Source organism: Pyrus communis, chromosome 5 (assembly GCF_963583255.1).
Source record: "Pyrus communis chromosome 5, drPyrComm1.1, whole genome shotgun sequence".
Classification (NCBI taxonomy): Eukaryota; Viridiplantae; Streptophyta; class Magnoliopsida; order Rosales; family Rosaceae; genus Pyrus; species Pyrus communis.
The window spans coordinates 10,467,213-10,480,334 of NC_084807.1; the positions used below are offsets into that span (position 1 = coordinate 10,467,213).

General features: G+C 37.4%; 1 protein-coding gene across 1 annotated transcript; it reads left to right on the forward strand.

Moving 5' to 3' along the window:
- The first annotated feature begins 2,832 nt into the window (after nt 1-2,832).
- LOC137735521 (protein transport Sec1a-like) lies at nt 2,833-9,616 on the forward strand. The gene is made up of 22 exons (XM_068474948.1): nt 2,833-2,911; nt 3,322-3,377; nt 3,527-3,608; nt 3,993-4,071; nt 4,206-4,256; nt 4,407-4,503; nt 4,605-4,637; nt 4,880-5,005; nt 5,119-5,307; nt 5,393-5,476; nt 5,599-5,697; nt 5,781-5,857; nt 6,234-6,330; nt 6,442-6,567; nt 6,661-6,756; nt 6,867-6,983; nt 7,099-7,176; nt 8,178-8,386; nt 8,563-8,653; nt 8,750-8,839; nt 8,953-9,053; nt 9,182-9,616. Exons 1-21 carry the CDS (start codon nt 2,833-2,835, stop codon nt 9,004-9,006), a joined length of 2,010 nt encoding a protein of 669 aa, XP_068331049.1. The 3' UTR covers nt 9,007-9,053; nt 9,182-9,616.
- The last annotated feature ends 3,506 nt before the right edge of the window (nt 9,617-13,122 follow it).

Sequence of the window (13,122 nt, forward strand, 5' to 3'; positions counted from 1 at the left end):
CCAAATTAATTGTGAATAACACTAATTAACTGTCAGATTTTCCTAAGTTCATTGAATTGGACTCAGCGACGCAACCAAATTATTCTTCTCAAGTTCCCTAACTATGGAAAGCAAGATAGAGATACATCTCAAAGATCATTAAGTTCTGTGAAAATCATAAGCATTGACAAAGCATTCGTAACTATGAATAGCATGATACTAGTGCCAAGGATTTACTTAACTCAATCATGACTAGTGACTTTTACTACTTCCAAATATAAATTCATAATGATTAGGTGAAATTCCTTATATTGTAGCATCAAATCCCTGCATGCAAACTAAGTATGCATCCTCAATAAACATACAAGAATAAGTTCTTTATAAAGCAAATAAGTAAATTGCATTCATGTTTTATGAAATAATAACTGGATGTAAACAATTTATATAAAACATATGATCATGGCTTCGAATTCACCTCTAGCTAAAAAGAAACTTAGTTACACATGTTCATCAGAACTGAAAAGCAATCTAAAATAAACATTGAAACTTAAAAGAAAGAAAGAAAGAACTTTGAAAATTCCAGCAACTTCAATGGATGAATGGTAGGCGCGGTGCCCTAAAACATGCAGGAATTTCATATATATAGGGAGGGAATGGCTGAATCCAAGGAGGAAAAGGTTTTGGCATTTTGAGTTATTTTAGGACTTTAAGAATCAGGTAGAAAGTGCTTGAATGGGATTAGGATTCCTCTTTGCAGCTGGAGATATGATAATATAAGATTTGATAAGATTCCTCAAATTTAACCCAATTGAAGCAATGGTCCCTCAACTTTAACTCAATTGAAGCAAGGGTCTTTCTTACAGAACTCATTTTGACAAAATTCTGACAAAGGTGGCGAAAATGACCATAGTTACACGCTTGATGAGTTGAGGGATCCCAATTGAAGCAATAGTCCTTCCAACATAACTTATTTTGACAAAATTCTAATGAAGTTAACGAAAATGACTATAGCTACAAATTTTGATGAGTTGATGGACTAATGATAATGGATTTTTAGTTAAGGGACCATTGCTTCAATTTGATTAAAGTTGAGGGGTCATTGCTACAATTTACTCTAAAATTGGGTGCATTTTACATATAAAATTTCGTACATTTATATAAAACTGTGGTTACATTTCACATACAAAAAGTTGGTACATTTTATAAAAAAAAAAAAAAAAAAAAAAAAGAAAAAAAAGAAAAAAAGGCACGTTTTATATAAATTGGGTACATTTTATATAAAAAAAAAATAGGTACATTTTAGACTAAAAAAAATATATATTTTACATTAAAAATGGGTACATTTTGTCATATCCCCGGTTCAACTCCACTATAGCACGATATTGTCTGCTTTGGGCCCCGACCACGACCTCACGGCTTCCCAGTGGGTCACCCACCATGGGATTGATCTCGCGCGAACTCGCTTAACTTCGGAATTCCGATGAAATCCGAAGCTAGTGAGTTCCCAAAAAGCCTCGTGCTAGGTAAAGATGAGAATATACATATAAGGTTTACAGGATCCTCACCCCTGGGCGATGTGGGATCTTACAATCCACCCCCCTTAGGGGCCCGACGTCCTCGTCGGCACACTTCTGACCAAGGATTGGCTCTGATACCAAATCTAACACACCCCGACCAAAATCAAGGTGTGACGGCCAGCACGCCTTGATTTTGGTCAGGGTGTGGCACATTTTATATAAAAAAGAATGGTACTTACAAAACAAAATTATTGGTACATTTTGCATATAACAAAGTGGTAGATTTTTAAAGAAAAATGGGTTCATTATAAAGGTTAAAAAACTTGTGAGTACAAATAAAAGTTTAAAAAATATGGGCACAAAAGGAAATTAATATATGGGTACAAATTAAAGCTGAAAAGAAAATTGGCACAATTTAAAAAAAAAAAAAAAAAAAAAAAGAGTTGCAAATTGAAAATGGGTACAAACTAAAAATAGAAATATATGGTATAAAGTTTAGTCATGAATATAAATACACCAAATGTAACATTTGTAACACTAATGAATATATTTAGAAATACAATTGAAATGAAAAGAAATTAAATTAAATTATCTTGATATGTAAATATTTTATTATTGGACTAATTGATTAAAACCTAAGGACATTGATTAAAAATTGAAAATGAATAAGGTTTTAATCAATGGAGTAAAACAAAGGGATGAAAACTCAATTTCTTCATAATAAATTTACTTAAATCCGTGTAGTCAGTCTAGACGCTACATCCTAGCTCATTGCCTGATTAACGCCTAATGTCTTTTAGAACCTTAAGAAAATGTGTGACATATTTTCTAAGAATGGAGGAAGAATTGAAAACTTGAGAATATTTATGACATGTTTATTTCTTAGGAATGGAGGAAGAATCACGTCATTTAAAAATTATTGTGAGTCACGACATTATTGAAACTAAATATTAACTCTTGATCTTCTTAATTTTTACGACTAGATTAATTTTAGACATGAATACTTCTGCCTTTTTTCGCCCCGACAAGAACAACACAAAGGAAACGACGCCGCATTGAGAGCGTTTGCTCGTCCGTAAAAGTGAAAACTTAAGCGAAGTTAACGCTTCGTTTGACACGTCATTTTCCCAAAAAAAAAAAAAAAAAAAAAACGTTTCGTTTGACACGTCAAAGTACCAGTATAACGACATTCGCTTCCTTCCCGCTCCTTTCTCGCCTCCCAAACTCCAGCTGAACCTCTCTCCCTCTCTCTATCTCTCTGGATCATTAATTCATTAATCTAATTTATTTTTTTTTATTGAATTTGAATCCAATAATCTGATCTGCTGCTACGACGATGTCGTTTTCTGATTCTGATTCGTCTTCTCATGGCGGAGCTACAGAGTACAAAATTTTCCGACAAGTCAGCCGTGACCGTAAGCTCTCGCTCGAACCAACAATTTTCTTTCTCACATTCTTTTTGTATTTTATTTGTTCTTATTTTCTGTTTGTTTCTCGAGAAAATGCATGAGCTGGAAGTTTTGAATCTCAAAAACCTCAGCATTAATAAGGCTCCAAATTATGGTCTCCATGTTATTATACACTTCTTTTCCGAGAAAATGTGCGAGATCATTGAAATTTTGATAGTTTGAGACATGCAATGCAATTGCAAGGCGGAATTGTAATAGAAGGAAGTTGAGGTTCCACCATCGCTGAGTTGCTCAACTCCTTATAAAATAAAACCTTGCAAAATTTGCCAAATTTCTGATGCGAGACAACACAACACAACACAACACATCGTCGTAATGTGAGTGACATATATTTATATTTGGATTTTGGATTTTAGGGTTATTGCACGAAATGCTTGGATCTACCAGAACAGAGAATTCCAAGTCTTGGAAGGTATGTTAAATTCTGTGTTTAATTTTTGTTTCCAACTTAAGAAGCTAAACTACGACCCTTTCAAGGCATTTGTTATTTAGATTTTTCATTTGGTCATTTGAAACTTGAATTACTTGCGGCGTACTGAGTTCAATTAATTTCCTTCCCAGGTGCTTATCATGGATAAAGTGACAGTGAAAGTCATGTCCCATTCATGTAAAATGGCAGATATCACAGACCAAGAAATTTCGCGTGAGCACTACTATCAATTTTTCGTTCGTATGCACCACCGCAATGCTTAGAATGTTGCATTTGTTTTTCCATCTTCTTCTAAGTTTTTGGTCCGAGTCACTTTGAATTTTCCGATATTAAATAAGAGTTGAGATTGGGAGGAAATTGAATCAAATAGTACGGACTACAGAGTGAGTTAGGTGATAGAATTCGACGGGATGAAAATTGTGGAGAATGTACACTCTATTTTGATGTTAATTCCAATGAACCAAATAGTATTTTGGTCCATGTCATTGGTTACAATATCAGCTAAGACATCTTTAGCCAAAGACTTTCATGCTGTGCTTCCCTATGCTTTTTATTGTTCCTTGGGACTTACTAGAAACCGATTCTCGTTTATTGCAGTGGTGGAAGACCTTTTTCGGAGGAGAGAACCATTGCCGTCCATGGATGTTGTTTATTTCATCCAGCCAACAAAAGAGAAGTACAGTTTTATTCAGAACATACAATCCTTGATCCTTTTTTCGTCTGTTTAACACTGCTTATTGAGAAGTAACGAAAATTTACGATTTCATTTTTGTATGGTCTATTTTAACCGTATCTTTTGCTAGCATGCAGTATAGTCATGTTCCTGTCTGACATGTCTGGAAGGGAGCCGTTATACAGGAAGTATGATAACAATTTGTTATAATTTGAGATTTTATATATTGTACCCAGTGGTACAAAAATTTGAGCTTTTATCACTAGCGATTTCAAAACAGCGCAACGTGCTGATTGTTTTCTTTTGTTTTCTTGCCTGTTTCAATTTCCTGGTTGTAGAGCATTCGTATTTTTCAGTTCACCTATCCCAAAGGAACTTGTAAATCACATAAAGAGTGATACAAGTGTTTTACCGCGCATAGGTGCACTGAGAGAGGTCGGTCTTTTCTTATGTGATTGCTCCGTATTTCTGACTGTTGTTTTTACTTTTTATATTCAAATTCTCGTCTGGTCTTATGTTTCATTGTTACCATGCAGATGAATTTTGAGTACTTTCCTATAGATAGTCAGGTACTGTTATAATATTTGGTATGGTTTTTTTTATACTTGTTTGTTTTGTGGCATCATATCTCATTTTTTTAAAGTAACTCACTATTCTCTTTAGTTTCGGTTTCCATCCTGCAGGTACTACTTAACACAAAAATATGAGTAATTGGCTATCTTTGCTTTCGATCAAACTTTGAACATACTGATATTGGAGCTATTTTCGGAAAAATGGGGATGATTTTTCACTGAGATTCACTTTATTGTAGGCTTTTGTCACTGATCAACAAAGGGCGTTGGAGGAGCTCTTTGGTAATACTGAGAATGCTCGCAAATTCAATGCTTCCATAAACATAATGGCAACTCGAATTGCTACGGTTTTTGCTTCTTTGAAGGTTTATAACTTGCTTGGTTTTCTTTTTGGAAACAGTAATTTTTCTGTCAATAAAATGGTTTTTTCTGCCTTTTGTCCTTGTGGAAATGTCTAAACAAGTTTGCACTACCTCAGGAGCTCCCATATGTGCGTTATCATGCTGCCCAGTCAGATGACTCAACAGAAGCATCGCCTCGTGACTTAATTCCTACAAAGCTTGCTGCTGCTGTTTGGGACATAATTTCAAATTATAAATCTTCTATTCCCAACTTTCCGCAGAAAGAGACATGCGAACTGCTCATCTTGGATAGATCTGTTGATCAGGTTATTATTCCTTGTCCTGTGCCGTCTGTTTTTTCTTCTATGTTCTGTATGCTGTTATACTTTGACCTGTCGAATGTGGTAATAGATTGCTCCGGTCATACATGAATGGACATACGACGCTATGTGTCATGATTTATTGGATATGGACGGGAACAAATATATGCATGAGGTATGCCTTCATGTTGCCTTTTATGACCTTTAATTTTATTTATGTTCATGTATTTAATTCTAGTTGGAGTTTTTTTTTTTCTCCCCCCTACATACATAGAGATAACATATATTGTATATTAGGTTCCTAGCAAAACTGGCGGCGATCCTGAGAGAAAGGAGGTGCTTTTGGAAGACAACGATCCAGTCTGGCTTGAGCTTCGTCATACACACATAGCAGATGTATATTTCGTGATTTCAGACATTTTAGTTTACATGAATGTATTATAAATGTGAATACTGTAATCGATTAACTGAAATATCAGGCTAGTGAACGGTTGAGCGACAAGTTTACCACCTTTCAATCAAAGAATAAAGCTGCACAGCTCCAACAGAGTGCAAGGTTGGTCTTACTATCTAATAGGGACTCTTAAAAATTGTTTACCATTTGATGTAGAGAGGTTTTATCTTATTGGTGCTGTTTCAGATTAAAAAGATTTTCTAGTACATGAACTTATAGACAGTTCCACCTTAGGAGCGTTGAATTATAGTCTCGAAAAACGTCCCATTTTTTGCATGAATACGAGGTACAAAAATCTCAAGCTTAGCAGCATCCCTGGTACTGAAGCTTATTCCTAGAATTTGTAAAGCAGTATGCTTGTAAGTACTATAGTATAGGAGAATCAATAATAGATTTTAATTGATATCGAATGTAAGTGTTTTTGGATCTTGAACTATCGTTGTCATACACTTCTAATGTAGAAGATTAATTTATGCAGAGAGGGCAATGAGTTATCTACACGGGACTTGCAGAAGATGGTTCAAGCTTTGCCACAATACACTGAACAAGTTGAAAAGATTTCTCTCCACGTTGAGGTTAGCTTTGAACATTTTCAGGCATTGTGTGTCTTTAGATGAAATATATGTACTTTCCCTTGTAACAAAGCCGTTCATGCTGATTTCTTTTGCTTCATTGTTTCAACTCAGATTGCAGGGAAAATTAACAAAATTATCAGGGAAACAGGACTTCGAGACCTCGGGCAACTGGAGCAGGATCTTGTTTTTGGAGATGCAGGAGCCAAGGATGTCATCAATTATCTGAGGACAAATCAGGTGATGTAGAAAGGACATGCAGTTCTCCCACTAAGTAGTTTTTGATATTTGATACCCACTATTTTTTAACGGAAGATTATTCAATTTATGCAGGATACAACGCCTGAAAATAAGTTGCGTCTTTTAATGATTTATGCATCTGTATATCCTGAGAAGTTCGAGGGAGACAAAGCTACTAAACTAATGCAGGTAGCTATGACATCTATGTCTACTATATTATGTGTATATGGTTAGTTAAGTTAATTTATAGCTGAAAAAACAAAATAGTTACGTTAATTTCTTTCTGTCTGTTAACTTAGTTGGCAAAATTATCACGGGAGGACATGAAGGTTGTGAATAATATGCGGTTGCTTGGGGGTTCATCAGAGTCCAAGAAGACATCTAGTAGTTTCTCGCTGAAGTTCAATGCTGCGAAGGTATGGATATCTACTTGTGGAGATGGTTCCTGAATATTAGTGTAGGGTCCTGTTTCAGAAAACAAGCAGCTGAAAGAGTAAGGCCTGTATATAAATGTTCATGTTTTACAATCAGACGAAGGGAGCAGCGAGGAAGGATCGTACTGGTGAGGTGGAAACATGGCAACTATTTCGATTCTATCCCATGATAGAGGTACGTAAGCTTGAACATCATGAAGGTCTCTCCACATTACTTTCCATTTGATCATTTGATTAGAATTAGCAACCCCATACTGCACTCTCTTTCCGTTTCCTGACAGAGGAGAAAAAAAGGAGAGATTATTCTTGGTGATTGTGTGTGTAGTGTAGAGTGTTGTGCCTTGGCCCGTTCGTTAGTGCGGAATCGAGATTCAGATTACAACCTCATCAAAATCACACACAGTTGAACAAAATAAAATACAAGAAATAAAGACACAGAGAAATTTACGAGGTTCGGCAAAAAACTGCCTACGTCCCCGGAGAGATATTGCTCTTCACTATGAGAATAACAGTACAAGTATACATGAGTTAAATCGACATAACCCAATCCTATATCCCTTGTACACCCACTCACAGAATTTTCCCAAGAGCCTCACTCTACCCCAAGAGTTCTTTCACTAGAATACTTTTCACTCTAGCTCTCTTGATTTTCTCTCAACCCATGTTCAACCTTTTCCATGGGAGAGCCGAATGCTCTCCCCCTTGGATACTCTCTTTCACTGCAACTCTCTCTTCCTCTCTGCCACAAAGAGCTCTCACTTCTCTCTCTTCTTCACACCGAAAATGAGCTCTCTTTATTCTACTCTCAACTCTCCTTTCTTTCGGCCGCACACATCAACACAAGGCCACTCACCTTTTCTTCCCCAACATCATAATTGCTGCCATAATCATAAAAGCCACATTCAACGGAGCCGAATAAAAAAAACAACCACATTTACTTTTTTCTTACAACCATCATCATTTTGTCTCTACTCATAATGATGTCCACCAAACTTTTCTTTGTTTATTTTATGCACCGAAAAGCTTTGGCAAATTGCACATTATTTGGCCACTAAATCCAACATAGAGACGTAATTCTTTTAAGGAGATGGAAATTTTTTACATCCGAAAGGGAAAATTTGAATCTGAACTAGTTTAGAAAGCTTATTAAGATTTTTTTTTTTTTCTTTTTTTCAGGAGATCATTGAAAATCTTAGTAAAGGTGAATTACCAAACAACGAGTATTCATGCTTGAATGAACCTACTCCGGCTCCCCAAGGGGGCAGTGTGAGAGGCCACAGTTCATCGGCGCAGACAAGCCAATCTACCAGTGCTCCTCATTCAATGAGATCAAGGCGGACTGCTAACTGGGGACGGGCTCGGCATTCTGATGATGGATATTCAAGGTAGCGTCATGGTGCCCAATCTCTAGTCAGAGTTAATTTGCTCATTCCCCAATTGAATGTCCATGCAAGGGCAGCGGTTGAATTTAATCATCCGATTTTATGCTAGTTCATATGGCAACTTAGAACAGCATAACTCGGATAGTAACTAATCATTGTTCTGCCACTACCTTTTGTAGTGACTCAGTTTTGAGAGGTTCATCTACTGATTTCAAGAAGATGGGGCAACGTATCTTTGTATTTATGATTGGTGGGGCAACTCGATCTGAGGTAGAATTTGCGAGGAACTTTTCTGCTTAGTTTCTAGATCTGCAGTGTAGTGCTTTTAGATATTCTCTCACGGTTTTATCTTGATGCTGTCCTCAGTTACGAGTTTGTCACAAGCTGACGACGAAATTGAGAAGGGAAGTAATCCTGGGTACTACTGGTCTCATTGAACCCCCACAGTATATTACGGTATGTATACCTTTACTATCATCATTTCTTATGTGGAATCGTACGAAAAGAAGTCCTATCTAAACTGTTGTTCAAGTATCAATTTACGATCATGATTATTGTGTATGTTCCAGAAACTGAAGCTGCTATCAGAAAAAGAGCTAGCAATGGATGGCCTTGGAATCTAAACTACAATCGCAATGAATACTCAAAACGTACCTTTGCTCGAAAGCAGGTTGGCCATTTTGATCGGCTAGGCATGCGTATTTTGTTTTATAACTTGCTACTGCAATATTCTCTCTTGAACATAAAATTATGATTGAAGGAAACAATGACAATGCTGCTTTAATTTGTTTTCTGCAGACTTATGATCATTACCTGTTGATGGATGGTTTGCGTGCCCGTTACATCGACGGATCAGTTTCGTGCTTATATACATCTATCAACGGGTAATCATTGTTCATATGCGAAGAAAGCATGGGGGTTTCCAAATATTAAGGGGGCATTATATAGAATGCTGCATTCAGAACGAATCAGTATGTTTGTCATATATATACATATATATATAAGATGTTGAAGGATTTCATATTGTTCGTGTCTACACCTGATCGAAACATGGGTGTGTTTCAGAATTCTGATATTAATTACTATCTTTTTCCATCCTATCCCATTCCCGGTTGTCCTGGGTTTTTGTAGAGGTGAATTTTTGTTTAAGAGTTTTCTGTTCAATCTCTGGACATCCCCCAAATATTCGAAAGAATACAATACCCACAAACCTCACAAGCCTTTTCTGTGTAAACGATGAGGAAATTGGTGTTCTCTCTTTTGCCTTAGTTTGCTAGTAAATGCCATAATCGTATTTTCTGTCGATGTACAAATTAGATGAGTATGTGCACTTTATTAAGTAGAGAGAGGAATTATTTCCTTTTGAAGTCTATAATCAATTACCACCCATCACTGTAATAAGATAGGAAACTGAATCTTTTAATTTCACCAATATGATTGTTTACAAATAATAATATTCGTTAAACCCTACTTATCACAAGGACTATATCATATGGACCATCTTAGAATATTAAAATATTGTTACATTCTTCCACTTGGTCCATAATAACTAGGGATGGACAAATGGGTCATAGACTCACGGGTTAGGGTGGGCACAAGCAATTCGGAGCGGTTTCGGGATGGGGCCAATATAGTTTATACAGAAATAGGACGGGGCGGATCCTTGTAAATTGCAGGGCGGGATGAGTCCAAATATTTGAGGACAAGGCCTGCAGCCGGAATCGTATCCACCATCAAACTTAATCACAACCGTGCACCCTTCATTCCCACAGACACACAACACAACACACATACCTCACAACTTTATTCAAAATGAGAGTTTCTCGATCTCTCTCTCCCAATCGAACTCTCACACCTAAAGACTCTAATAGTAGTAGTTGTATAGCTGGAATTAGTTGTATAGCTGGAGTTAGTTAGACAAGGGCAGTGTGTAATTAGTTGTAAATGTTAGGGTCAATTTTATTCTTGTATTGGTGTCTATATATATTGTTGTAAATGTATTATTTAGATAATGATGAAATAAGAAGATATTTTTCTACTTCTCTGAGTTCCTTACAAACTAAGTTTCTACATGGTATCAATTGCCACCGCCTCACGGCCTTGGTGAATCTTCGATCCTCACGGCTCCGCGTTCGCTTCGATCTCTGGTGATTTTTTCTTGGCGATTCTTCGATCTCTTGTGTCTCTCTGTATTCTGTTTGGTTGGATCTTGATATTTTCTTCAAGCATGGCGTCCGATTCGTCGTCTTCTCCCTCAAATCCCTCTCTCTCAAACCCTAATTTGGTGCCTAGTTATACCTCTCTGACGATTCAAAACATTGGGAGTATGGTTCCTATCAAGCTTAAGAGCTCGAATTATCTTCCATGGCGTGCGCTCTTTGCTCCGATTCTCCGTCGCTACAAGCTTCTTGGTGTTATTGATGGATCTGAGCCCTGTCCATCTCCTTTGCTTTCTGATCGCTCACCCAATCCGTTGTTTGAACAGTGGTATGAAAAAGATCAGAATCTCTTGATTTGGTTGAATTCTACACTCTCGGAGGAGATCATTCCTTTTACAGTTGGGGTTTCTTCTTCTCGAGATCTTTGGGTTAAATTGGAACAACGTTTTGGAGGAATTTCAGATGCTCATGTTCATCAACTTCGTTCTCGTCTTCAGTCTCTTCAGAAAGGCTCTCACTCAATATCTGAGTATTTGCAGTAAATCAAGGTAATTTCTGATTCCTTAACTACCGCCGGTGCTGGTGTGTCCGATCGTGACCTCATTGCTGCTACACTACATGGCTTACCAGAGGAATTTGACTCGTTTGTTGATTTTATCACTCTTCGGCTCTCTTCTACTACTCTGGATGAACTGCATGGTCTTCTTCTTACCAAAGAGTTGTCAATGGCTCGTCGCAAGAAATCTGTTGCTACTGAACCTTTTCAAGCGTATGCTGCTCAGAATCAACCACCCTTACTTCCCACACCCCATTCCTCTCAGGCTTATGCTGCTCACAATCAACCAATGCAAAATTCTTTTCGGTACAACTCTAATCGCGGTCGGAATACCAATCGTTTTCACAATAATAGAGGCAATCATAACTATCAGGGCAATCGGGGCAATCATTCTAATTCTGGATTCACTAGGTATCACAATCAAGGCTTTCGTTCTCAGGGTTCATTTACTTCTCGTACTTCTTGTCAAATCTGTGGATCCACAAGCCATGAAGCCATTGATTTCTATGATCGCATGAATCCGGACATCTTTGGGAAAGTTCCTCCTACCAAACTTGCTGCCATGTACACTCAGTATGCCTCCAAACCATCTCCCTTTTGGATTCTTGATTCTGGCGCTACATCTCACATCACTCATGATATCTCCAACATTACTTCTCCTACTCCTTATACTGGTGATGATAAGGTCTATATCGGCGATGGCAAAGGTTTGTCCATTCATCATACTGGCAGTACATCCTTAAATACTGCTCATGCTTCTTTCAAATTGAACAATGTTTTACATGTTCCGCAAATGAAGCACAATTTACTCTCTGCATATCAATTTCTCAAAGATAATTCATGTTCTTTGACTTTGACTTCCAATGGCTCCGTTGTTAAGGATCGTTCTACGGGGAATATGCTTTTGCGGGGACCGGTTAGAAATGGTTTCTATCATCTTCAAGGTATTCCTGCTTCTTTCTCTCCATCTTCCTTGTCATCTCGTGCTTTGGTCTGTACTAAAGCATCTGTGAATATTTGGCACAGTCGCTTGGGGCACCCATCTTCCTCCATCTTCAGGAGAGTTATATCTACAAATAAGCTTGCTTTGCAAGGGAAGCATTTTGTTGATTTTTTCTGCTCTGACTGTGCCGTTGCTAAGAATCACAAGCTTCCGTTTTCCTCATCTACTTCATTTTCAACTACTAGTTTAAGCTTACTACATTGTGATGTTTGGGGCCTAGCTCCAGTTGTTTCTGTTTGTGGTTACAAGTACTACCTTTTAATTGTGGATGATCATAGCAAATATACTTGGTTCTTTCCTTTAAAGGCCAAATCTGATGTATATTCCACTTTTGTTGTGTTCAAAAACTATGTTGAAACTTCTGTTGGAAATAAAATCAAATGTTTGAGATCTGACTCAGGGGGTGAATTTACTAGCAATCAATTTAAATCTTTTCTTCAAGCTCATGGTATATCTCATCAGCTCAGTTGTCCACACACTCCTGAGCAAAATGGTTGCGTTGAAAGAAAGAACCGTCATTTAGTTGAGACAGCTCGGACTTTATTGGTAGCATCCAAAGTTCCTCATTTGTATTGGGTTGAAGCATTCTCTACTGCCATTTATCTTATCAACCGATTGCCTATTTCTAGTTTGCACAGTTCTCCATGGGAAATTTTATTCAAGTTTTCTCCAGACTATTCCAAGTTAAAGGTTTTTGGTTGCTCCTGTTATCCTTGGTTAAAGCCTTATGTTTCCTCAAAGTTAGAAGGCAAGAGTAAAGAATGTGTTTTTCTGGGATATAGTTTGCAGCACAAGGGATATCGATGTGTTGCTCTTGATACTCAGAGGATATAAGAGGGGTTGAAGACCTCCTCTTCCCCAAGCACCAGCTGGGTAAATCCTTCGAGAGTCCAGGTGGATGGCAAGTCCGCCCCTTCTCTCGCCATGTGCAATTCAACGAGACACATTTTCCCTTTCATCATCTTTCTTCTGTGTCTGCTCCACCAACATCTCCCTCTTCATCTGCTATTATTGATCTGCA

Coding starts and splice junctions, on each gene's coding strand:
- LOC137735521 (XM_068474948.1), top strand. CDS start 2,833: ATGTCGTTTTCTGATTCTGATTCGTCTTCTCATGGCGGAGCTACAGAG. Junction 2,912..3,321: donor CCGACAAGTCAGCCGTGACC/GTAAGCTCTCGC, acceptor TTTGGATTTTAG/GGTTATTGCACGAAATGCTT. Junction 4,257..4,406: donor AGGGAGCCGTTATACAGGAA/GTATGATAACAA, acceptor TCCTGGTTGTAG/AGCATTCGTATTTTTCAGTT.